Genomic DNA, 26,371 nt, shown 5'->3' with positions numbered 1-26,371 from the left:
TGGCAGGTTTTCTTATTAGAGCCTAACACAAGCCAATTAAAATCTGGTTTTATACAGAGTTGGTGAGCTTTGTAGTTAGAGCTTGCAAGGTGTTTTAAATCACAGTGACCCAGTTTAGTTCAGGAGCAGTCTTTGTCAATAGGTTGACCACTGGTCATAGGACTTTCTAGCTGTAGACAATGCAAACGATCGTTAAAAAATAGTGGCATTTTGAATTTGAAATATCAAAACACAAACTAATCAACCCACCAGCCAACAAAACCAAAACAAAAGGAAAACCACTTGCAAGGTATAAATGAAAAAATAAGGGATTTTACTTATTTTATATCTGTACGTATTGGTTAAATTGTTTATCATGAAGTACTAAAAATGACCCTCAACAAGACTAATAAAAAAACAAGATAACTTTGAAGAAAAGTTCCAAAGCATTTAAGAGCTAAGGTATTTCCCACTGCTATTCCTTCAAAATATCACAATCTTCAAATATTTGGAACACTCACACGTATACAGACTGGATGTCCCGGTCCAGCAATGCATTTGCACAAGTGCCTCTTCCAGGGAGTGCTACCTTGTGGACAGCTAACAAGAAACACATTTTTGTGTTTTAATTTCTACCAAGTACAGGAACAGAGCTCAATGCTCATTACCCAATAAAGCAGGTGGTTATCCTCATTTTAGAGAGGAGGACTGTGAGATTCAGGGATGTGACTTGAGTTTACTATTCAAAGTCACTTAGATTCTAAATGGCAGTGATGGATTTGAACCCAGGTTTACCTACAGGCTGAGAAAGAAGCCTATGCTATTTCCTCTAATCACTGACTCGAAAATGTTTTCTTCCTGCTACAAGACACAGGCCATTTGACATTTGCATGTCTGACACACAGACAGGCATATCTAGGGTCATACATATGATTCCTGACTTGGTGGCTTTAATTGGGTTCTTTCTTTCCCTCTGGAGAGAGCATGCTGAAATGCAACTAAGTGGTATTCTTGTGAGGGACAGTCTTGAATCCATCCTAGTTCACAAACCGTCTACAAGCGTTGGTACAGAAAACAATCACGCGTTAACATGCAGCTTTTCACAGCTGGAAACCACACAACAGCACACTGCACACCATCCACCCCTCAAAGCGCTTTACACCTGAACAGAAGCACTTCAGTGTACTTTTAAAAACTCCTCACAGCGCTACCAAGAGCTTCCAAATGGCTCCTCCACCACTTCCCCAGGCAAACGTTCCGGACACACAGCCTTGTAACCAATGACAGCCAGTGTGTGTATTTTTAACTCAGAAATTCCTTGTAGGAATTTTTTCAAGAAAATAGCCACTGTTACATTTGTTGATTTAAAATAGTAAAATGGATCTCAGGGGTTAAACTGTGGCCAGAGAGGATATCACAAGGTTCGTATCGCCTTGTTCAACCAACAGCGAATGAGTAACTCGAGGTATGCTCTATTTTCATGCTACCAGTGAAGGCTGGTACATTTTATACATCCCTGAGGTTGGAAACATCCAAGAGCATGGGTTCAGAGGTTATATTTAAATATGGCCTATTTAGTCATTTCTAAATATTTTATGTCAACATTTTAATTATAAGTTAAGCCTAAAATTATAAATTAGGCCTAAAAAATGAATGTCCTCACGGTTCCTTTTAAACTGTCAGCACTTCTTCCTGTCAACTACAAACAGGTTTCTCGGGCCATCAGTGCTTTAGGTCTCTCGGAAAAAGGCCTTGGTGGCATGGATAGACGTCTGCCATGTGACACTGCCTTGCTTTTCCAGTCAGTGGTCTACACCTGCTCCTTCCTTGCCACTCAGCTTCCATCCCTTCTAATTTCCTGAAACCACACTCCCTTGACCTCAGGGGAACATCTGGAGGATGAACCCTGCTGTTAAGAGTGTGTTTAATAAACGCTGGCACAAAGCGGCACTCACTGAATGAATGCTAGTTCACAGCCCTGACTACCTGGCTTTTTTTTTGCTCACTCTTTGCTTCTGCGGGCCTGTATATCCTGGTACCCCTCCTACCCCTTCGACTGCTCTTTCAGTTACGGTTCCTAGCTCCTTCTCTACCCATCCTCTAAAAGTGAGGGCTTTCCAAAGTTTTATACTCAGCTGCTTGTTCTTTTGACTATATACTGCCTTACAGATATCATCTATTTCTAGGTTTCAAAGATCACCCTATGCATATTAATGCAAATCTCTCTTCAGTCCCGACTGCTCTTAAGTCCCAGCATCATGTTCAAAACTACATGTGCTAAATACTCAAAAAAAGTTGCCACCCGCCCCTTACCAGTCTACTTTTCAAGGGCATGCATCTTACATTCTTCACATGCTTTGCAAAACGTTTTATACACAGCATGGACCCTTCTTACATTTCATATCCTTTTATTAATTTACATAGATCTATGCACCTGTAAGTTGCTAGAAACTCTTCAGCTTAAAAACAAAAGGGAAATTATAAATACATTAGTAGCGTATAGAATTTTTTTTACTGACAGAACTTGCTATTTAAGTATGGAGTCCACTGACATCAAGAATGGTCTTGACACACTATATTTATATTATTACAATACCATTTGCGAGGTGATAAAAAGAAGCACCTCTAAACTAAGTTTGACATCTAAGGGCCTATTAAAATACTGACCGTAAATACACCCTGCTGTCAGATGCACATCTCAAATCCAAATGTGATGAAGGCGTCCTGTCTCCGATCCTCACTCAATATTCCCATTTAAAATTTATAAGCAACTGAGAAAGATGAGGAGAAATAAAGATCAAGCAGTTTATATGTTACAATAATAAGAGCAGTTCTTCCCACTACTTTTTCTATTTTCCTTTTGATAAAACTTGATTGAAATACAGAACAATCCAAGCGCCCCCAGCACTGTGAATTACTTGATATCACAGAATTGCGGAGTAAGAAGAGATCTCGGAGCCTATCTACTTTACCTCCTGCCAAGTACTAGGAAATCCGGATGCACTGTCCCAGACATGATCAGCAACACCTTTGCTAAGAACTTTGGGGAAGAGATGCTCATTCCACTAGGTAAGCCATTCTGCTACTGGATAGATCCAGGCATTGTAATGATTCTTCTTACAATGAGGTCATCTCCACTCATGGCTTCAGATCTGCCCCCTAGGACAGCAAAACACTGCAAGGGAGATGCCTGGAAAGCTGCTAACATGGGCTACCGTCTACTCACCATCCTCGACCTCCTCCTCCTTTGAATGGAACCTAGCTAAGCAATGTTTCACTTAAAAACAACAAAGACACCCAAAATCAAACACCAGTTGCAAATGAGAACTGGCAATCAATGAATGAAGATGGCTTTGTGTAATTAATGTGTTCTAAACCAAGGTTGCATTCCCACCTTTTAAGGCAGAGAAATCATGCTTGACCCATAAAAAGCCTGCAATAAACTAACACATTGGCTCTCACGTGAAAAAATGCCAGGACGGATTCCTGTCCATATTTTGGACTTGCAAATGCAATTTCTAAAAATCCTAACTAGATTTACATTTCTCCCACCTAATCTGTTTCTTGTTGGTTTTACTTGTGTTTCAGCCCCAAATCTTTCTTAATTGTAATTCTCTTTTAGCTTCCCTCCATACTTCGTGTCCCCCGTACACTGATCACACACGCACACACGCACACGCGCACACACACACACACACACACAATTTAAACTGGACAGGACAGAGCTTTATGGAACTTGACATATTGACAAATAACTATTAAACACATCAAAACAGAAGTTCAAAATTAGTTTAAGTCCACTCAAATGTACTACTGCCTATATGAAATCTTGCTATCACGATTACAATAAATTACTCTGCCTTGCTGAAATTAAGATATATTATCAAGCTGTCCCTTGATTGCTTCAAGTGTACTTTTAAATGCATCTCATAAAAGGACAAATATTTTGCAAACTATAAAGTATTCTACGTGTACAGCATTGCCTGTAACAAGCACTCTTTATGGCTTAAGTTATCTAAAAAAGTAAATCCAAAAAAGTTTTTTAAAATAATAACCCACAGGGCTTCCCTGGTGGCGCAGTGGTTGAGTCCACCTGCCGATGCAGGGGACACGGGTTCGTGCCCCGGTCCGGGAAGATCCCACATGCCGCGAAGCGGCTGGGCCCGTGAGCCATGGCCGCTGAGCCTGCACGTGCGGAGCCTGTGCTCTGCAACGGGAGATAGGGCCCCGAAAAAAAAAAAAAAAAAAAAAAAAAAAAAAAACCCACAAAAGCAATGAGAATGGTTTCTTGCAATTTAGGGAAAGCTCCATTTGAAAACAGTTGCATGCTCTGCCATAAACCTTCAAGTAGGTACAAAAATAAGCCAATTCCTTCTCTTAAGGATCCTAAAAGAATGGTACAAATAATGCTGAAAAACGACTACTCCAAGTGGCTATGAGAGTTAGAAGTGGACAGTGTCAGGAAAAGTTAGAGACAGGCCTCAAAGGAACAGAAGAGAAGAAAGGTGGCACTCTAATTAAGAGGCAGAGAAATTGTGTGGAGGCAAGAAAGGGGTAGTGAGAGTTACTCAGGAACAGCAAGCAATTCACTGTAGCAGGAGCATGGGATCAAATACGGCAGTGGAAGAGGCTGGCTGCTAAGCACGCGCTGGGGCCAGATGTGGAGGACTCAGTCACAGCGAAGGCTTGTGTGTGCACCTGGTGGGCAAGAGAGACACCTAACAGCTTCGGAGGAAGGGGGTCTGACTGGAACTACACATGAAATTAGTCCAAGTGAGGAAGAGGGAGGTTCACAGTAAAAAGATAATGTATGTATTTACCTAGAGATTAAGAGCACATTTACAATCCTGCATATCCTTTAATATTCTCTTTTGTGCTTTCTGAAAATCAAGACACAAATTACCTATCTCTGGCCTTCTGGGTATCTTCTCATCTGTATCACTTTCCTAGAATGACAGTAGTTCAGATTCAACAATGTCAAGTTCTACAAATTCTTATAGCTTTCTGAGTTGTAATTAATCAAGGCCAAGTGAAAACTCAATGAGACCATGTGTCCCTTTGGTATTTCATCATATTGGGTTTGTTTCATTTTTACAGTGAGACTTTTACAAAATACATGGCATATAAATAGGACTTGCTAAGGCAGCGCTACCCAACACCCATTCCTTGTTATTGCTGTTTAACTCAGGAACTTTGCCCTTCTAAAATTTAGTCTCCTGACGCGATTTTCAACAGTTTGTAGTCATGTTTCATGTTTATTGTGTACTCCTCTTTCCCACATTTAGTACATTTTAAAAGATGCTGACCTTCAAGAAAAAAAAAAAATCAGCATTTGAGTTGAGTACCGAAGAAGGGATGGTATTACATCCACATGAAGAGACTGGGCTTAGATGGAGACAAGAGAAAGCATTTCAGTTAGAAAAAGCACAAGCAGAAACAGGCAAAAAATAAAAAGGGTATGTGTGAGACACATTATGTACTGAATACTACATTTCCGTAGAAGGGCAGGGGAAAGGAAGAGAGTGGGAGGAAAGCCAACAGTTACTGAGCACCAATGACTCGGCAGGTACTCATACTCAGGATGTCATTTACTCCTTAAGTCAGAACAATCCTTTGAGGTAAGTATTAGTTTCTGCATTTTATAAAGGGACTGAAGATACCGTAGCTCAGAAAGGTGAAATAACCTGTCCGAGTTCACTCAGCTAGGGAAAAGAAGAGCTAAATGTGAACCTAGATGTTGACCTTTTTCTTATGGGTCATTTAACTACAGCTTTAAATAATCTCCTATTTAGGAAGGAACTCTGTTCCTATCAGAAATACTCCTGGCTATTCAAAGCAAGGCTTAAATACAGTCTATTTTGTTACTATGAAAATCCATATATGGAATTATGAAATAACAGAACTTAAATGCAGATAAGAAATCTAGAGAGACCTAGAAACACGAAAGGCAATTTTGTTACTGTAACTTGAACCAACTTAACATACTAAAAATTACTGTCCTGTTTCTTCATTAACAGGCAGGTATCAATAAATCAAAAACAACTTTCATCAGCCTTGAATAGAAAATATGCATTAAATGCAAACTGTGGTTTTATACTTTATCTGTTAAGATGTCCAGCAAATAGTGTAGACAGATCCTATAATTTTTGTACTTTGTGTAAAATAAGTTATGGGTTTCACAACCCTAGCTATCTATTGACCCCTGGCAAGTTCCAGTTCTTCTTAGTTTACTGTGGACAGCAGACTGAATATAGTTAGAGGACCCCAACAAATAAACTGGCAATGGACAATTCACAAAAATAGGAACTGTAAACGGTTAACAAATTAAGATGCTCAAGCTCTACTAGAAATTAAGGAAATACACCATGCTTAAGCTACCAAATTCATGGAAAAGTGCTAGTATTCAAATGAAGGTGATGCAAAAACATTCAAGGTCAAGTGTAACCTGCTCCCCTATACTATCCAGCCTTCAACTCAGGTTCTCTCATCTTCTATTTTAATAAACTACTACACATTCTTCAGAATCTCATCCCCTATCTCCTTGCAAGAACTTTAAAGTTTATGATGCTTAATTCTAAATGGAAATAAAGCCTTCTGTATAAATTTGAGAAAACCTAAATGATCAACAACAGGAGAATTGTTAAACAACACAAAAACCTATAGCAAAACTATGCAATGGATCATTATACAGCCATAAAAATTCACTTACACGAAGTTTATAACATGAAAAAAAAAAACTCCATTTGTTATAATGTGAAACGGCAAAGTACAAAAACATAATGTGCAAAAAATGACATGAAAGTATGCATTAACTTAAAAAATATATTTGCATGTATGCATATGCACGTGTGTGTGTATGTGAGAGAGAGAGAATATTCACCAAAAAGTTTCTGTCATGGTGAATTTTTAAAATTCAACTTTAATATATTCTCTAGAATTCAATACATAATAAAAATGTATCACTTTTATGATGAAGTAGACAGCAAATATCACAAAGAAACATACTGTGTGTAGCCTGGGACCATTTAGAGTAGAGGCAAACAGCCCTAAACACAGCTCTCTGGGTCCTAGCAGTACCACTGCACTACAGCGGAGCAAACTTCTACCTGTAAATCTGCATTCTTAATGACCTTGAATGATCAAAGTTAAATTACGGACAAGGAAAGTGCAAGAGGTTGTAAAAAAGATCTCTATCAAAACAGTACCAAGAGCATATCTCACTGTTAAATATTAATCCTCCTAATAACCTAATAACATGTCACTCCCCTGTCCCCAAACCCTGAAAGTATCCCCACAGTGTTGTCAGTAATATGAACTATTCACTGCAGGGTGTGCACATCGCACAATCCAGTCCCATTCTAATGCTGCTCCCCGCTCTCACCCCATGGGCTCAAAGGCTCTCATTCACAAGCCTTATGCTCTGGTTGGCCTACTCACTTTCTCTCAAAGAAACTTTATGTACTTGCCTGAGCTTTTGCTCACTCAGCCACCCTCACTTTTCTTCCCCTATTCACTCCTCCTCCCCCCCCAGTGACTCCCCATCCTTCCAGGCACAGACCAAACTCTCCAACCCACACATCATTTCCTTCCTGTATATTCCTGTACAAGTTATTGCCTATAAGACACACAAAGCACTTAACCCTATAGCCTAAAATTACGTAAATAAATATGTTATCTCCTAAAATGCATTTTAATTTCTAAAGATTAGGGACCTTTGTTATATATTTTATAATAATAACTTGCTTTTATATAATGCTTTAATTTATAAAGCAACTTCACATATATTACTCTCAACAAATATGTTGGTAACTTAGAATGCCTTAAGAAAACAGAAACAAAAAAAATTTTTTTAATGACAAAAGATTTTTAAAAAAGAGAACACTTCAATAATGATGGGCAGAAAAGTACTCACTCAGAGTCCACCACCTGAAGATCTGGGAGAATGATACTTTTCTTCCCCACAACCCACAGATATATTTAGCTAATGGTGGGAAAAAGTTCAACATTCATAATTAAAAACAACAAAACAAAACAAAACAACCCTCATACCCAGTGTCCAGATCTTGGTTTCTAAATACCATTCTCCAATAAAAAAAAATACCATTCTCCAATCAGGTCTCTCTGGAGAAATAGTTCATTCCAGAGCTGGGGCAGGGGACATAAAAGATCAGCCAGGAGCTTCTTGTAGTAATAAGGAAATGCTCAAAAAGGGATGGGGCATGTCAAAGGGACGTGTGAGCCAATCTGAAAGAGCTCCCAATGGCCAAAGCCAGAATAAACTGAACAACAAAATAAATGAGTATTGGACTTCCCTGGTGGCACAGTGGTTAAGAATCCACCTGCCAATGCAGGGGACACGGGTTCGAGCCCTGGTCCGGGAAGATCCCACATGCCGCGGAGCAACTAAGCCTGTGCGCCACAACTACTGAGCCCGCATGCCACAACTACTGAAGCCTGCGTGGCTAGAGCCCGTGCTCCGCAACAAGAGAAGCCACTGCAATAAGAAGCCTATGTATCGCAACAAAGAGTAGCCCCCGCTCACGGCAACTAGAGAAAGCCCGCGTGCAGCAACAAAGACCCCATGTAGCCAAAAATAAATTAAAAGATAAAATTTTAAATAAAAAATAAATAAGAGTATTGGATTATGAGTCCATATGGGTATAAATAAGTGACTGAATAAATAAATGCGGAGAAGAAACAAATCTTCCTTATGGAAGAATTCTAAATTATCCCCTCCAGCAGGTGGAGCTAAATCCCTACACCCCTTGAGTAAGCGCTGGACTTACTTTGAAAAGATAGCGTATGGAAAGAAAAAAATAGTAACTTTTCATTGGAGAAACCTGACAGACAGCACCTTAACCAAGTGACAGAGGCTAACATCACTAGTGATGTCATGTGGGGATCATCCATCCCCAAGATGATAAGAAAGGCACTTCACCTTTGCGGTCTTCTTTCCAAAAACCTGCTACTCCAATGTAACCGTAAGAAAAACATCAGACAAATCCAAATTGAAAGACATTCTACAACATACTTCCATGCATCTCAAAATTGTGAAGGTCGTAAAGAATAAAGTGAAGACTGAGAAACACAGACCACAAGAGACCAAGAAGAAACGATAATATGTATCGTTTATAATATATATGTACATATACATATGTATATATACATATAATATGTATAACTAAATACAATATGATGTTCTGGACTTGATCTTGGAACACAAAGGATATTACAGATAAACTGGAGTTGATGGTAACATACCAAGGATGGTTCCTTAGTTTTGACAAACAAAATAATGTAAGATTATAACATTAGGGTAAACTGAAATTGGGTGAGGGGATACAAGAACTCCCTTGTACTATCTTTACAACTTCTCTGTATGCCTGTAAGAGTTTATAAGACAGAAAATTTCAGAGATCCAGGTCAAATAATATGTAGAAGCATCCTGTATCAAATCAAAAGATTTTCCCTAAGTTTTCAATACTGTTAGCCTGGAGGATGTCTAACTTGCAGCCAATGCTGCAGACTTCCCTTTCTTCCTCAGTAAAAGTGTTCTATACTAACAGGCAGTACCTCTAATCCCAACTGGCATTTCCCCTAAGTCCTTCGGATGAAAGGATGATCAGGAGACAAAAGTCTGAACAACATGGTACAAACAACATAAAGTTTATATGAATGTCTGTAAATAAAGGCATTTCATAGTTTTAAAATCTAGTTAATTTTACCAGATGCTTAAGTCTTGGTAGGATATATTTTTTAAAAATTAAATAAAACAGATTCAAGGCCTTTAAAAGACAAACCTTGCCAGTACGCTATATTCCCATTTAATGAGTAAGGATTTCTGGGTATCATAGTTTTCTTAAAAAAACCTACATTTACAAAAGCACTTCAGGGGCTTCCCTGGTGGCACAGTGGTTGAGAATCTGCCTGCCAATGAAGGGGACACGGGTTCGAGCCCTGGTCTGGGAAGATCCCACATGCCGTGGAGCAACTGGGCCCGTGAGCCACAACTACTGAGCCTGCGCGTCTGGAGCCTGTGCTCCGCAACAAGAGAGGCCGTGATAGTGAGCGGCCGCCGTTTGCCACAACGAGAGAAAGCCCTCGCACAGAAACAAAGACCCAACACAGCAAAAATAAATTAATTAATAAAAGGTGTTGTTATAAAAAAAAAAGCACTTCAGGGATTTCCCTGGCGGTCCAGTGGTTAGCACTCAGTGCTTTCACTGCAGTGGGCCTGGGTTCAATCCCTGGTCAGGGAACTAAGATCCCGCAAACTGTGCGGTGTGGCCAAAAAAATGACTTCAGCTGTTCTACACAGGTGACCTTATAAACTGATGACACGTGTGATAAAAAGAGGCAATATTAAGATTTATGAGATACCTTATAAATAACATTACTTTGATATTAAATATCAATTAATATTAAATCAATATTTAAGCCAAAGTGGTCTTTGGCAAACCAGGATGTACGGTCACCTTAGCTATAAACCTCATTATGAGAAACACTGTTACACCGTTACAGAGGAAATATTATGATGGCCTATTTTCTAATTAAAATTTTAATAAAATAGAATCCAAAATGCAAGTCCCATTCTGAATTTTACAAGGCAGAAGGTAGTGATAAAGTGAGGTACTTATGTCTACAAAACCCTAAGCCATTAGTATTAATATCATGTAAAGGAACAATGATGCTCATAAATTAAAAAATGATTAGAAAGGAATATGATTTTTAACATAATTACTTCACAATATAGATATGCCCATATGGATATAAATAAATGACTGAAGTCTGTTTGTATATGTGCAGATTTTAAATTTGCAGCCATATTACACACAGAAAAACTGGAGCTAAAGAATGGCTGTTCAAAAACAAAAACAAACCAAAAAACTCCAAAAATATGGTAACTTAGTAAACAGCTTAGCCAAAGAACATTTAAAATAGAAGATATTTAATTTTCAGTTTCATAGGGTAATCCACAATTAATAAAGACAGGTTGTACTTTCATTAATAAAACATCTATTTTCTCAGCCAAGCAGACAGATGTTTTGTTAAATCTTCACATTGGGAGCACTTAAGGTTTTTCTGAAACTTTAACAGATAAAATTAAGCTAGCCTGAAAGATCTCAGAATGTAAAGTCGCAGTAAACACAACCCCCTAGTGTTGATCTTCATTGCAATACACTCTAAAAAGTATATTATCTGTGACCAAAACTAAACCAGACCAAAAACTACCCCCAAAACAAAAATTCTAGCACAAATGAATTAATGCAGATTCATAGGCTTAAATATATTTCAGTTATAGTTTGGACTGTGATCGATCACTGTATTATAGAAAAAGGCCTCTACATTAACCACATTTTAAAACAGGTACAGTATAGTCCACATATTTAAAAAATGAAAAACAAAGATGTGGGGGGGTAAAATAGTAATGTTGGTAAAGCCTATCTTATTCATGCTACATACATCCCAGTATGATATGATTAATTAGCTATACAGTATCTTAATATAAAACCAAAAGTGTTATCTCAAATCTGAGTCAATGTCTTTAAGGACTTATCCATCAATTCAATTCAATTAACTGATCTAAGCATTTTTTGTTTTAGTATTATTTTTATATTAGTAGCTAATTACTTCCCCCTTCCAACAGCTTACACTTATTTATATAGCAAGGTTCTAAGCAACGTTTTTCCTTTTATTCTTAAGAAGTATTCTATAGACCTCAAACAGATAAGACTAAAGGGAAAACCTTGAGAAATGAAAGAAATCTCTTGCCACCCTTAGAACTACCAAGTTCTACACTCAAGAGACAATTCTAAATTGAAAAATGAAAAAAAAAAATGGGAAAAGGCAATATAAAAATTTCCTAAAATGTAGAAGAAATTAGACTAATTTAGTTTTCTTTAATATCTTCTTTAATAAGACATTACAGCACACAACTGAGCCCCCAGTGTGTCAGTTAAACATGGGGATGTAGATGCATACGAAGGAGAATGGAAACAAGTTTAATCTTAACCCCGTTCCTTTTGGCAACTAATGGCAATACAGAATACAAAAGGAGCAATTCTGTGTATTTTATCAAGTCTTTGAAGACACCATAACAGTTTTATAATGAACTTTGCTGTGATCTGTTAAAGAATCTTCAAATTAACGAGGATGTTTAAAAATTGTAATCTTCCCCTTACACCGATTTAAGCCAAACACAAAAAATGGGGACTGCACTAATAATCCTCGCATGAAAGAATTAATGTCTTATGCTGTATCGATGCAGCCATCTCCCTATCACTGAGATCTAAAGTTAAATATGCTGTCCTCAGCTGCTTATAAAAAAAGGGTTAAATACAAGAACATAAAGCTTTTATTCTGAATTAGTCAGTAAAACAAATAAAAAAAAATTAACCCAAAACTTGTAAAAGGTTTTTAAATGATTTGTTACTAACATAAACATACATATGCTCAAAGCACTTTTAAAAACTTTTAAATTGTAATTTAACCAGAACTTCTGTTAATAACCACTATAAGCAATTAGGCCAACTCTAATGTTCTGGTAACTAACATATTGGGAATTAACAAATAATAAATCTGAAACTGAGGAAATCAAATACATGAAAAAAATGACTATTTTTAAAGTAAGAGTATAATAGGAGTTACTAAGAAACTATCACCACTGAAGCTTTTCCTTGGAAATATCTTATTTTAAACTTACAGTGAAGACAAACAAGGTGGGCAGAATATGTAGTTACAAAACAAATGCAGTGATGAGTTACAGCAGAAAGAGGGAATGCATTTTGTAATCCACAGGATCAGATTTGCGGCTCTAAGCAATTACCAGTAAATATTTGAGTGTTCTTCCTATTCTATCAACTTTAAAATTTAAACTGAGTTACAGCGGTTTCACTTGTATTAATAGTTGGCAAAAGCAAATTAGAAGAAACCCAAATTAGTCTGTTTTAACTGGGTAGCATTTACCTCATTCATCGGAACCAACCCACTTCCCCATCCTTAGAGCCAAAAAAATGTGGATATTGGCCTATTTTAATATTTTTCTAGTTCAGACGGAAGTCATACTGTACACAGCCTTTGATTTTAGGAACCAGAACAAAGTAAAAAATCAACTACTCACTTAAAAAGGAAAGGAAGGAGAAGGTTCTGGGAATTAACCCAGTCACAAGCCATTCCAATCTTTCTGTTAATGCAAAATCCATTCATAAATTGGCCAAATTGTTATTAACTTCCAAAAACTCCTTTGAAAATTATATTTCAATTTCAAATGAAAGAACTTGAACCATTTTCAAAGAATCAAGTATAATTTATGAAAGATAGATTTTACCAGTTCACCTATGTTCCATCGTATTTTGTATGAACAGTAGGCTGATTACTTCATTGTGGCATATACTTCAGAACCTAATTTTTCAGACGGGCTGACTGACAATCCAACCACTTTAAGGAATTTATCAGTTATCTACAAGCTAGACCTGGCTGGCAGGTACAGCCAGGTCACACAGCAAGTTTAAACATTCCAACCTCAATCACAAGAAACAATCAGAGGGGAAAATGACACATGATTGCAATATACTAAGGCAGCAGGTAAGTCATTCTTCACCTAGGTCAGCAGCTGCCAGTACAATCGCGCGCACAAATTTAATGAAGGAGTCTGCTCTAGTTTAACCATGAACATGCCCCTGCATTAGAAAGGGAGATAAGAATTGCGCTTGCAATTCTAGCTCATGAATTCATTAGACTGTTATAAGGCAAATAATGTAGAAAGTTAGAACAGAATTTCTAGAACCATTTATCCTGTGATGTTGTAAAATCAAAGTACTACTTTATTAAATGAGTTATTTTATACAATATGAACATCAATATAATTACAATTGTAAAAAAATTTTTTATAACAAGGATGGACTGATTTTCAGATTTCCAAATCAGAGTCAACGGTACATTTGCACAGAATTGTCTTTGCATGAAGCCCAAAAGGGAACAGCATAAAAATGAGTGTTTCTGTAGCCCCTTTATTTTTGCTGATCAACAGTTTGTTAGAAAAGCAGCTGCAGGTTTGTTACCTAAGGTCTGAGACAGGAGGAGAGTCAAAGGTGTCACGAATTCACCTACAAAACATAAGCAAGATTTTCGGTGAACGTAAGCATTACACAAATGTGATTTATATGCATTTCAAATGTCTTTAAAAAAAAGCACAGGATGAACTGGGAGATTGGAATTGACATATATACACTAACACGTACAAAACAGATAACTAATAAGAACCTGCTGTATAAAAAAATAAATAAAATTCAAAAAGAGCACAACATGCCGAAACGACGAAGTTAGTCTGACAGATCTGTCAGCTGAATTTTTATAAACAGATCTTTGATGAATTTACTTTAAAAATAATACTCATGCATATACCATCACCACCATTTAGAAAAAAAAATCCAACCACACAAAGTATAAACTGATTTATTTTCAAGCAACTACCTAGTTTGTACAGTGAATGCCTACATTTTGCCTTACATTTTAACGTACTCAGAAGCTCTACTAAGCATTCTAAGTAAAATACCTGCAAAAAAGCACTCATAAACTTTGGTCTGCATCACTTCTGGGATCAAGACTCTAAATACCTTTATAATAGTTATTTTCTTTAAACTGAAAACTTTCTTCCATTCTTGGACCAGAGTGGGCCAGCATCACCTCACGCCATTTTTGCCTACAGTGGTTAAAAACGTGGATGTTTCAAAGGCATTGAAAGGATATGGTCTGGGAAAATGGACTTTTAACAATTGTAAAGTTAAACATTAACTTCTGTAATGAAGTCTCAGCTAGACGACAGAAATCAATTTTACAATTACAGAAGATAATTCTGCTCTCCTATACAGCCCTGCCATTAGCGAACAAAAAGAAGAAAAGGTCAATTACCTGTAAACAACTTTATGCCTGAACATCAGCTAATTCTGGAGGAAGTGGAGTCTTAGGATGCTTGCTCTCAAAGTGCTGCTTGAAGGTCTTAGGGTCTGGCATTTGTGTCTAATTTAAAAAATTGTGCAAAAAAGAAGAGTTAGACCTCATCCGTGAAATAAAAACGTGCTAACTTTTAAAGTCCTGAGACTACTCACGATTGACAACTATTGCAAAACACTTTTAAATTCCTATAACTTAATGGCTGGCATATGAAAAAGGACCCTGTAACAAAGAAATTCCTAGCATATTCCCACATTTCACATACAAAGGGTCACACAGAATGAAGTATTCTTATCTGATTAACAGTAAACAATAGGTAATATTTACCGAACACATTATGTTAAGCATGTTACCAGAATTCTCATAGAATGGATCTTCCTGGACCGGGGCACGAACCCGTGTCCCCTGAATTGGCAGGCGGACTCTCAACCACTGCGCCACCAGGGAAGCCCCCTTCCAGTAATCTTAAATCAGGTCCTACTATCCTCATTTTATGTGCTAAGGAAACTAAAACCTAGAGATTAATTTGTCCAATACCTATGGTTAACCTAGTACTAGGTACTTCAGATCTCAAATACTACACTATACTGACTTGCCTAGGCAAGGACCGTCAATTATTCTTTAGCACATTACACTAGATAAAACACGAAATAAACATTTTTTGTTGTTTTGAGTTTTTAAATATATGAGCTACTCTAATACTTTTAGGTCAAGGTATTTCTTCATTAGTAATTTAGCGAAATTTACTTTTACCTTGCCTCTTTCCAAACAGAATCTGAAGTTGCTCAATTTCATTATTTTGAGTATATCAAAGCTCACTATGAACAGGTTATTTAACGTAACAGATTTCCTCTCTTAGATTAATGAGAACTTTTATGTAGTTAGGAACTTCTGTTTCATCAATAATACTTCAATAAATGATAAACTTTAGTCCAGGAATCAAGTCTTATCAAGATCCCTTCCCATCCCTACTACCAATTCTACCTAGGCATAGGGCTTTGGGGGGAACAAAAAAAGTTTCTTGTAACTGGATCAACCTCACTATGCACTTTTCCTTTGGCACTTTTATTCACTAACTTCAAGGGTAGTGAGCTTGAACAAACAGGCAAAAAAGAGACCCTGGCTTGGAATTTAAGAAAAACTTCTTTAAGGCAGTGTGGTATAGTGGTCTAAAAGGTGGGCTCTGGAGCTGGACCTCCTGGGTTTAGATCCTAGCTCTTCTGCATACTAGCTGGGTGACCCTGCACAAGTTATTCAGTCCCCATGACTCAATTTACTCTCCCGTAAAATGAGAATAAAAGTACTTTATGCCATAGGGTTGTTATGTGAATTAATGGGCTCATGCATGTAAAACACTTCGATCAGTGTCTGGCACCCGGTCAGCACTCAATAGCAGCTGTTATGATTATTCTTCAAATCTAATAAAACACATTAATTCTAGTAAAAGCCCTCAGTGTGAATATACTCTATTTAGTTTTGCAGACATCATAACTATGAATGTAGCGAAGAAAAAAAAAAAAAACCAATTAATATAACCAGAGGTATATTACATAGCTCTAAATTAAGAATGTAAATCTGACCTTTTTTAAAGTTCAAAGTGTTGCCCTTAAGAAGACATCTTTATTCTCCATGAGGAAACGGATTTTGCTTTGTTCACTCCTTCTCACTAACACCAAGAGAACTGTGCCTGGCCAAAGGAGCTATCCAAAGCATGTAATTGTTGGGACTCCTCTGGCGGTCCAATGGTTAGGACTCCACACTTCCACTGCAGGGGGCACAGGTCCAACCCCTGGTCAGGGAACTGAGACCCTGCATGCTGCACGGAGTGAACAACAACAAAAAGCATATATATGTGCGTGTGTATATATGTGTATACACGTATATATACAAAACTGTGGAACAGATAAATGAAGACGGGTTCCTAACACAACCAGTTCTCAAATCTCCTATTTCAAGTAAAGCATTTATCTCGCCATGTTTGCAAAATTTTAACCTATACAAACCAACCTCTAATGAAAGAACTGTCCACGAGAAAGCTAAGTCTTTCAATTCCCCTTACCCTACAGACAGTGCAGGTATATATTAAGGCAGCTTTGGCAGCAGCCTTTTGGTCATGTCCTTGTTTCTTCTTTTGTCCAGCTTGCTTTTTGGCATTTTTCTGCTGAGACTGAATCTTCTGCTGTCCACGAGCCATATCTAAAAACAGAAGTTGAGGCATTAAAGTGAAATCTAAGTATGATAACACTCTCAGAGTTACAAATTCTCATATACAATGCTACTAGAGGATAAATTGATATAACCACTGTAGAAAACTAGTCGTCTACTCTATACTCTCACAATTCCACTCTTGGTATATATTCAACAGAAGTGCAGGTACACTGTTTCTAAAACTGGAAACAATCCAAATGCCTACTAATAGTAAGATGGATACATAACTTGTAGCAGATTTCTACAATGGAATACTATGCAGCACTCAAAGAGAAGAAACTATTGTTAAACAACATGGTTATATCTCAGCATTAAGGAAAGAAGCCAGATACAAAGAACATATTGTTGTATAAAGTTCAAAACAGGCAAAACTAATCCAGGAAGTAACGCTGGGAAGAAAGGGCATGAGGGGGATTTCTGGGGTACTGATAATGTTCTGTGTCTTGATCTAGGTAATGGTTATACAGGTTGATTCACTTGTAAAAATTCACTGAGCTATACACCTAAGAATTGTACACTTCCTTGTATGTAATCTTCAAAAGTTTACCAAAAACAGTTTAGCCCCTTCCTCAATCATTTGTCTGATCATTTTGCAAAGGTACTCTCCCCTTCCAGTATTCACTGTGCGACCTGAGATTCTTACAACTTTAAGAGAAATAAAAGCTGTCATCTAATGTCTCTAAAGGAGCTCATATGAGCAATGGAAACCGTTCTCTTAAATACTCAGGTTTCATGAAACTACTGTGCTATTCTTTCTTAAAAGAAAAAAATGGTATTCATAGGATTGCTGGACAAATTATTAAATAAGATTAAGGGTACCTTTACAAAAATGAAAGATACCACTTTTTACTACTGATTATCTGAAATGAACATGGGTTAAAAATTAAGGGAAAAGAACTACTTTTATTTTTTCATTAAAATTAAAGACTCCTTTAAGACAACACAAGTTAAATCTGTTCATAAAAGGTCTATAATGAGTCTCAGCTGCTTTTTAAATACTTTAAAATAGGATCTAAGGAGAATTCCTATGGATAGTTTTGACTAGCACTGCAATTAAATTTTAAACTTTTAAGTCATTGCAGGACATGAACACACAAAGGATCTATAACTTCACCAGAAAATAGTGCTAGCTTTTTCTGACTGGAACCTTAACTAGTTAACAGGTATGAGGTCAAAGCATTTCATTGAAACACCTGAGCTTCTCCCAAAAAGAAAAAGGGAAACTGAAAAAATAAACACATCAATTGGACGAGTTCCCACTAGCATTAAACACTGAACCAGAAGTCAAAATATAAAGAAGGATCAATCCTTTTCTAGGAAGCTGGCTGAATATTTTAACAAATTACAAAAATGTTTAGTATGCTAGCCTAATATTAGAACCCCATTCTCACCAAATAAAGGTAAATATTACCAGACGTCTTAGCCCCTGAAGCCTATCATTTCTGTTATTTTTTAAAAACCAAATTCTTATTAATTCCAAGCTGAATGAAATGATTTTTTTTAATGTATATTTATGGCACGCTTACAAACCAATTCCCATGGAAACAGATTTGGATACTTTTGTATTATTTGGATGATAGGTATTCAATCTTTATGCATCCTAATGTTTATAGCATTCTTAATGTCTCAATGCCTTAGTATCAATACCTTATGTTAGAATACTTCAGTTCTCTCATAGATCTGAACTCTTCCACACGATGTATGCTATGCTACGTATGTTAATACACTGTGTGGGTAACCTCTTAATTGTTTTACATAGGAAGAAAAACATAAAATGGTAAGCTACTAATTCTAGAGGTTTCTTTGATATCTAGAAGTTGTTAGCTATTTTGATAACATTTTCAAGCAGTGATCTGTAGAAAGCAATGCCATTAGATACACATTATTTTTAACTTTTGCAGTTACCATTTCTCCTCAAATATAACATTAACAATACATTTAACCCATCTTCATTGTCATCTAACAAAAGTAACAAAAAGCCATAGAAGTTTTAATAAATAGAAGACTGTGGTTGCTTGTTCTTATTTTTAAAACAGAAAACACCAGGTAAGGGAAACTGAATCAGTCTAAACGCCTGAGGTAGGCCCCTAAGTTCTAGCAACACGCTGCACTGATTTCCTTTCTGAAAGCAGAAATGCAAACGAACAAACCACCTGCTTTTGGACAGCTCGACTTAGGACTTATTCTCAAGCCAGCTGAGTTTTCTACAAGATCTAAGCGTAACCAAGCATAACTTCTCCTTGACTAAATACAACAAACGGAGGAGCAAGAAGTCCTTTATAAGTACCTAAAAGCTGACTTTTAATATAACTCTTATTTTGTATGGTCTTCTGAGGGGGCTCCAAAGAGGGAAGCAGTAGAGGGAATAAGGAGTTCTTCCAAAATGAGGAGCTCTTACAGGAGGCAACAAGTAAGCACTGTCCCAAAGATCCTCTTAAAACCAAAACAAACGAGTAAGAGAGAAATAGATTTTGGATCCAAGAAGTAGGATCATTCTCCACAAGCATCTAAAACGAAGAGGCCCAAGCAGTGACCAACATCCTGACCCTAGCCTTTTAAATACATCCCTTTTGGAGAGGAGAGAGGATGAAAGCACCAGCAGTGAGGTCTCTTTCACCCAGCACTTCGCTGAGCCCAGCTGCAGCCCAGCGCGCCTTCCTTCCCAAACCGGCCTCTCCCGCCTGGGAGAGCTCCCTCCTCTTTTCTGCCACCCAGAGCCACACAACCCCTACCTACCCGCCACTCCTCACGGACCCCGGCCCGAGACGCGCCTCCTGGAGGCCTCGGCTGCCCGAAACCCGGCCCCTTCGGCCACAGGGAGCCCCAGCCTCGAGAAACCGACCAGCTGCTGTCGCCGGCGGGTTACCGCTCCGCCGCCGCGGCCGGCCTGCGACCCGGCCACCTGCAGGGCCTGGCAGACGCCCGAGCTTCCCGTCCTTCCGCGGCCCGCGCCGGGACCGGACGGGCTCGGCCACCCCCAGGGAGGCGGGGCAGGCCGGCGGCCCCTCGCGACCCGCGATGACCCCCCACGGTCCCCGCCGACCCCGCCGGCAGGGCCCCCACCCGGCTCCCAGGAGTCCTGCGGCGTCAGCACCTCCCCACAGCCGCTCACCCGGGCCGGGACAGTCTTGCGTCGGAGAAACCGCGCAGCGCGAGAGGGCCGGGGTAGGTGGCCGGAGGGAGAGGAAGGGGAGCGCAGCGCGCCCAGTACCGCTTCGGCCTCCTCCACCCGCCAAGGAGGGGAAAGGGGAGAGCCGGGAGCACAACAGCCCGCGCCTCGCACCCGCCGCCGCGCGCGCCCGCCGCCGCCTCAGCCTAGGGGGAGGCCACTACACCTCGTGCTCGCGCACACCGCACAGCTCTCCCAGTCGCCCCAGCGCAGCCTGCTCAGCGCAGCCCCCGCCCACCGGCCTTCCTGCCGCGGCCTCCCTCCGCCCCCACCCGCTTGCGCGCCTGCGCCTCTTCCGGTTGCGCGGGCCAATGGCAGCGCGCCTCTATTACATAAGCGAGAGGGGGCGGGGCCTGGCGGGGACGGTGGCCCCTCAGAGACTGGAACAGCAGGGGACGTCGCGCTCTGTCCCCGGCGCACCGCCTCCCCGTTCTCTTGCGTGTTCCATCTGGGCGGCTTCAGCCGGCCCTAGGAGCCGCGTGATCTCGGTTCTGGCGGGTGACGGCCCGCAGTGTGATTCACAAGTCGCTTGCTCACTCACTGGGGCGGCGGCCAGGCTTCGACCCCTGCGTCCCCTCTCACGAGCTTCCAGTCTCGGCGGCGTCCTCCTGTGCCCCGGCCTGGGGAGGATCCCGGAGAGGGTCGCCAGCGCCGCGGAGGTGTGGGTCACCGACCCCGGAGCCCGCCACCCTGGCACACCGCCGCTTCCGCCCCCAGTGCGGCCGGCGGTCCGGGAGGCCCTGAACTGGGACGCGCGGCCTTTGTTCTCTCACCACCTACCTTTTACCTCGTTCCCATGGAAACCTCAGTTATTTGACCATTCTGGGGGTTTTAGTGAGTTCAAGATTCACGCCTGACTGTCTCACTGAAAATTGCCGGCTAGGCCCCCCTGACCGTTTCAGGCTGACTACTTAACAATATACAGAGTTGTTAATACTTAGGGAAATGGTTAAGTTGTGGGTTTTTTGGTCTTGATTTATAGGCTACGACAGCTAATTTCCAATATCAGAATCAAGAGTGATGGCGATTGTAACGATTATTAAATGTTTATCTGGAAAGGGCAGCATGTTTAGACGTCGGCTTTTTCTTAACCTCCCCACCCCCGCCCCCCAGCACACATTGGTTTGTAATTAGAACTACAGATAAAACAACAAAGGAGGGTCTTGCTTTTGACTGTCCCACCTTGACCCATAGCCTCCGCTCTCCCAAATTTGCCTGTCAGTGCCCCAGGAAATGTTAGTTGAACATAAGTACATAGCAAGTTTTCTGGACTGGTGTATGTGTATCGCCAAATTGTTTAAAATAGCCAGGAAGGGGTTAACTGCTTATTGCATTTGGGTGGCATATGACAACGATCTGGTTGTTCAGTCCTTCCTTTTCAACCTCATTTCAGATCCTCTCGCCTTTACTTTTCACGCCCTCCCTTCCGTATTGCAGTTTTAAGTTACATGTTCAAATTTTATTAATATCTCTCCAGTATTCAATTGTAAGCTCATTTTCACCACTATATACCCAGCGCTTAGCAGCGTATGAAACATGGTAGGAATTGAAAAGAAAGCAGGACTTGAAAAGAAAGCAGGAATTGAAACATGGCAGGGATTGAAAAGGAAGCAGGACTTACAGTGACATTTCATGAAACCATAGCTTAATTATTAGTAGTCACCATAACCATAATAACTATATTAACCTGGCTAATAGGAGGTGGATGAGGTACTTGGAAAACCTAAAGACAGGAAATCTGTGTTTGTCTAGCCATGAATGAGACTGGACAACAGAAAGGGATAGGGAAATCTGATTGGCAAAGATAAGTCTTTTTAACTAGAAAGGTGATTTCTGTTGTGAAATAGGGTTAATATGTCACTTGTTACCAAGGCCTAGATGAAATATTCATTCATACCAAGGCCTAGATGAAATATTCATGAAACCAGTGTTTCTTAAATTTTTGAGTTATATCACTTTCAAGAAATTGGTAAATGCTATGGACTTTGCCCCTAAAAATTTCATGTACATATAAACTTATCCCCATTGGTAAAATTTCTGAACCTTGGTACAAATCACATTTTGGGCTGGATAATTCTTTGTTATGGGGGCTGTCCTAGGGACCATAAGATGTTTAGCAACATCCCCGTCCTTCTACCCTCTTGATGTCAGTAGCACTTCATCTCCAGTTGTGACAACTGAAAATGTCTCCAGACATTGCCCAATGTCCTCTTGGGTCAAAATCTCCCCTGGTGGAGAACCACAATAGAGGATATGGTATTATGGTAACTTTATATGATGGTTAGGGCATTTAAAATACAAAGGGAAAAAAATGAAAGAAGGAATGAATAAGATTCAACACCTGTGAAGTGACAAACAGTAAATGAAAGGCAGATGAATTCACATAACTACCAGCTGGTGTCCTACTTATGTTATAGAAATGTGACAGCGAATGGGATATGAACTCCTTAGAAAAATTTTTATACATAGTTCTGGTTTTAATCGTGAATGCTACAGTACTTCTACTGACTGTTTTTCCTCTTCTGCCTGAGACAATTACTCTAGGTTAATATGCAGTAAGCCTGTGCCTATTTTCTATCCCAATCAGATTATAATGCCGCTCCGAAGACCTGAAAGACTTATTTATTTATTTGTATTCATGTCAGATTTTCAGGGGTGAAACAGCTGGTGGTTAGTCAATATATTCTTTCTCAGATAAACATGGATTTATCTGTGGCATGTAGGTTAATATCTAAATGTAGTGAAGTGCTGGGAATTCCCTGGTGGTCCAGTGTTTAGGTGCTTTCACTGCTGAGGTCCCAGCCTGGGTTCAGTCCTTGGTCGGGGCACTAAGATTCCACAAGCCACGCAGTGTGGAAAAAAAAAAAAAAAAAAAGTAGTGCAGTGCTCAGCTCAAGGGTTCATTGGAGAACAAAGGAGGCAAAGGAGGCGATTTCCTGCCCCTATAGGTCCTTCCATCTAGTGACAAATAATAACAACAGCAATAATGACAATGATAGACTCAAAACAAAAATGTTACCATTGCTGGCTCTTCTTCCTCTGCTCAACTTCTACTTGTTGAGATTTCTCAGGGCTGCAAGGTGGATTCTCTTGTCTTCTCTACCCGCTTAACCCAAAGGGAAAAGTTGTGGCTTTAAATAATGAACTTCATACGACCCCACATTTCTATCGCCAGTTCAGACCTCTCTTCTGATTCCAAATTAATATACCCAAATGTTTATTTTTCATTTCCACTTCAACGTTTCACAGACATTTCACATTTGGTGCTATATGGTATTGAATCTAAGAAGCTATTGATTGTAAGTCACATTTATGTCCACCAAGATAAAAAAATTGCTTCCAGTTGAAGGCATTATACTAAAATACTCTTGATTGTAAGACATCACAATTTCAGAGATGTTAAAGTAGGTTTAAAAATAATGTGATGTATTAGAATAGCATCAAGAAGAACAAAATACTGAGAAGTAAACTTACCAAAAGAAGTGCAAAACCTACTTTCCGAACACTAAAAAACATTGTTGAGGGCTTCCCTGGTGGCGCAGTGGTTGAGAGTCCGCCTGCCGATGCGGGGGACACGGGTTCGTGCCCCGGTCCGGGAAGATCCCACATGCCTCGGAGCGGCTAGGCCCGTGGCCATGGCCGCTGAGCCTGCGTGTCCGGAGCCTGTGCTCCACAATGGGAGAGGCCACAACAGTGAGAGGCCCGCGTACCGCAAAAAAACAAACAAACAAACAAACAAAAAAAACATTGTTGAAAGATATTAAAGAAGTCATAAATAAATGGAAAGGCATTCCGTGTTCACGGATCAAAAAACTTATTATAAAGGTGGCAATAGTCCCCAAAATGCTCTGCAGATTCAACACACTTCCCTATCAAAATCTCAACCGATGTCTTTGCATAAATCACCAAGGTTATTCTGAAGTTCATTTGGAAGTTCTAAGGACCCCAGATGTGGTATAGTAAGAAATGTATTTGGTTTTTGTCCCTGTCCCATTCCTAAAAAGTTTCTAAAACCCCCAGAATGTTTGAATGATAGGAGTGTTTTTTGTAATTTATAAGAAGCTCCTTTTGAGCATACCTGAATTTATGCTAATAAGGTGATTTAGGTTGGGGGCCATAGATAGCCTCAGGACGGGGCTGGTCACCAGAAAAACCCAGTTATTAAATGATTAGAACTTTCAGCCCCACACACTGACCTCAGGGAAGGTAAAGAGGAGAGGGCTGGAGATCAAGCTCTATGAAATCTCTTGAACAAGATTTGATGAGACTTCCGGTTGGTGAATGGGGCCTTCACATGCTGGGAGGGTAGCACATCCCCGTTCCATGGGGACAGAGGTTCCTGTGTCTAGAGCCCTTCTAGACCTCACCCTCTGTCCTATATAACATCTTTTATAATAACAGTTTAAACATAAGTAAATGTTTCTTTGAATTCTGTGAGCTGCTCTAGCAAATTAAATCATAGCTACAGAGTAGATTGTGGGAACCTCTGATTTATAGCCCATCAGTCAGAAGTGCAGGTAACAACCTGGACATGCAATAGGCATCTGAAGTGGAAGTGAGGGCAGTCTTGTAAGACTGAAACCTTGTAAGACTAAATCCTTAACCTGTGGGATAGGGTGCTATCTGTAGGTAGATAGTGACAGAGTTGAGTTACATTGTAGGACACCTACCCGGTGTTGCAAAATTTCTTGATGTTTGGACAACCTACATATCTGGTATCAGCAGTGAAGTAGTGTAGTGAAGTAGGTATTGAGAGTAGAGGAGACACACACAGGAGTGTTCTTCCTCATACCAGAAGAGCCAAAACAATGTTGAAAAGAGGAACAAAGTTGGAGGGCTTATACTTTCCAATTTCAAGACTTGCTACAAAGCTACAGTAATCAAGACTGTGGTACAGGCATAAGAATACACATATAGATCAATGGGATAGAACTGAAAATCCGGAAGTAAATCTTCACATTGATTTCAAAATAGGAGCCAAGAAAATTCAATGAAGAGAGGACAGTCCTTTCAATAAACGGTGCTGGGACAACTGGATATTCAAATGCATATAATGAAATTGGACCCCTACCTTGCATCATATACAAAAATTAATCAAAAATGTATCACAAACCTAACTGTATATGCTAAAACTATAAAATTCTTAGAAGAAAATATAGGAGTAAACCTGCATGATCTTGGGTTAAGCAAAACCTTCTTAGATATGACACTTAAGGCATTGATGACAAAAGACATAACCCAGTTAAAAAATGGGCAACAGATCTGATTAGATATTTCTGCAAAGAAGATATGCAAATGGCCAATATGTACAAGAAAAGATGCTCTCCATCATAAGCCAAAAGCAAAATCAAAACATTGAGATAGTACTTCACACCTACTAAAATGGCTATGATTGAGCATTCCCTGGTGGTCCAGGGTGGCCTCAGCCTGCAGCGGCTTGAGGCAGGATCTCAGTTCCCCAGCCAGAGATTGACGTCAGGCCGCGGCAGTGAGAGTGCTGAATCCCAGCCACTAGACCATGAGGGCCAGTGGCCAGTGACAAGGGCCCTGGCCCATCAGCTTTGTAGAAATGAGTTTCCACAAAGAGGCGGAAAGTACTGAAACAAGTAAAGTGTTTATTAGGACCTTAAACAGTACGTGTGAATAGGCACACGTGGGCAGACTCAGGGAGAGGGTCGCGCCCTCATGGTAGTTTGAATCACTTATATGGGACATTTCTTCCACATTTCCTCTGGCCAATCATCTTGCTTTGCCTGGTTCTGAGTCCGTATTTGGTTTATCTCTGGGTCCTCCCCTGTGTGCTCACGCATCTCGTAGCCAAGGTGGATTCTAGTGAAGAGGCTTATGGGTAGGTTGACATCACTTACTATGGGGTGGTGCCGCCTCCCTTTTAGGCTCCCAAGAAGCCTTTCTGCACGTATGTAGTTGGGAAGGTCTCCTTGACTTCGAGAATTAGGAATATGTGGTCTCTATCTTTTATCTGGACAGGCTCAACTCCTCTTTGCTTTTGCCATTATCTCTATCTTGGAGTATCTGTCCACAGGGGACAGACTCCAGCTGCTC

At 39.8% G+C, this 26,371-nt stretch overlaps 1 protein-coding gene across 4 annotated transcripts; it reads right to left on the bottom strand.

The window, feature by feature from the left end:
• Positions 1-13,776: 13,776 nt before the first annotated feature.
• On the bottom strand, positions 13,777-20,961 carry ZNF706 (zinc finger protein 706). 4 transcript variants are annotated; one of them, XM_024756616.1, is made up of 4 exons: positions 20,850-20,961; positions 16,991-17,127; positions 14,890-14,997; positions 13,777-14,084 (listed from the first exon to the last, which is right to left on the bottom strand). In XM_024756616.1, exons 2-3 carry the CDS (start codon positions 17,123-17,125, stop codon positions 14,902-14,904), a joined length of 231 nt encoding a protein of 76 aa, XP_024612384.1. In that variant the 5' UTR covers positions 17,126-17,127; positions 20,850-20,961; the 3' UTR covers positions 13,777-14,084; positions 14,890-14,901. The 4 variants fall into 4 exon arrangements, with proteins under 4 accessions (XP_024612384.1, XP_024612383.1, XP_024612381.1 ...); XM_024756615.1 differs by lacking the exon at positions 20,850-20,961 and adding an exon at positions 20,475-20,557; XM_024756613.1 differs by lacking the exon at positions 20,850-20,961 and adding an exon at positions 20,252-20,528.
• Between the last annotated feature and the right edge of the window lie 5,410 nt (positions 20,962-26,371).

The sequence above is a fragment of the Neophocaena asiaeorientalis genome, unplaced genomic scaffold (assembly GCF_003031525.2).
Source record: "Neophocaena asiaeorientalis asiaeorientalis breed wild unplaced genomic scaffold, Neophocaena_asiaeorientalis_V1.1 scaffold29, whole genome shotgun sequence".
Classification (NCBI taxonomy): Eukaryota; Metazoa; Chordata; class Mammalia; order Artiodactyla; family Phocoenidae; genus Neophocaena; species Neophocaena asiaeorientalis.
Note: the sequence above shows the minus strand (reverse complement) of the source record. Positions and strands in the feature narration are given on the sequence as shown.

Excerpts from the sequence above, each read along its gene's own strand:
- ZNF706 (XM_024756616.1), bottom strand. The coding sequence starts at position 17,125 with ATGGCTCGTGGACAGCAGAAGATTCAGTCTCAGCAGAAAAATGCCAAA. Across the intron at positions 14,998-16,990 it reads ATACCTGCACTGTCTGTAGG|ACACAAATGCCAGACCCTAA; the intron begins GTAAGGGGAATT and ends TTTTTAAATTAG.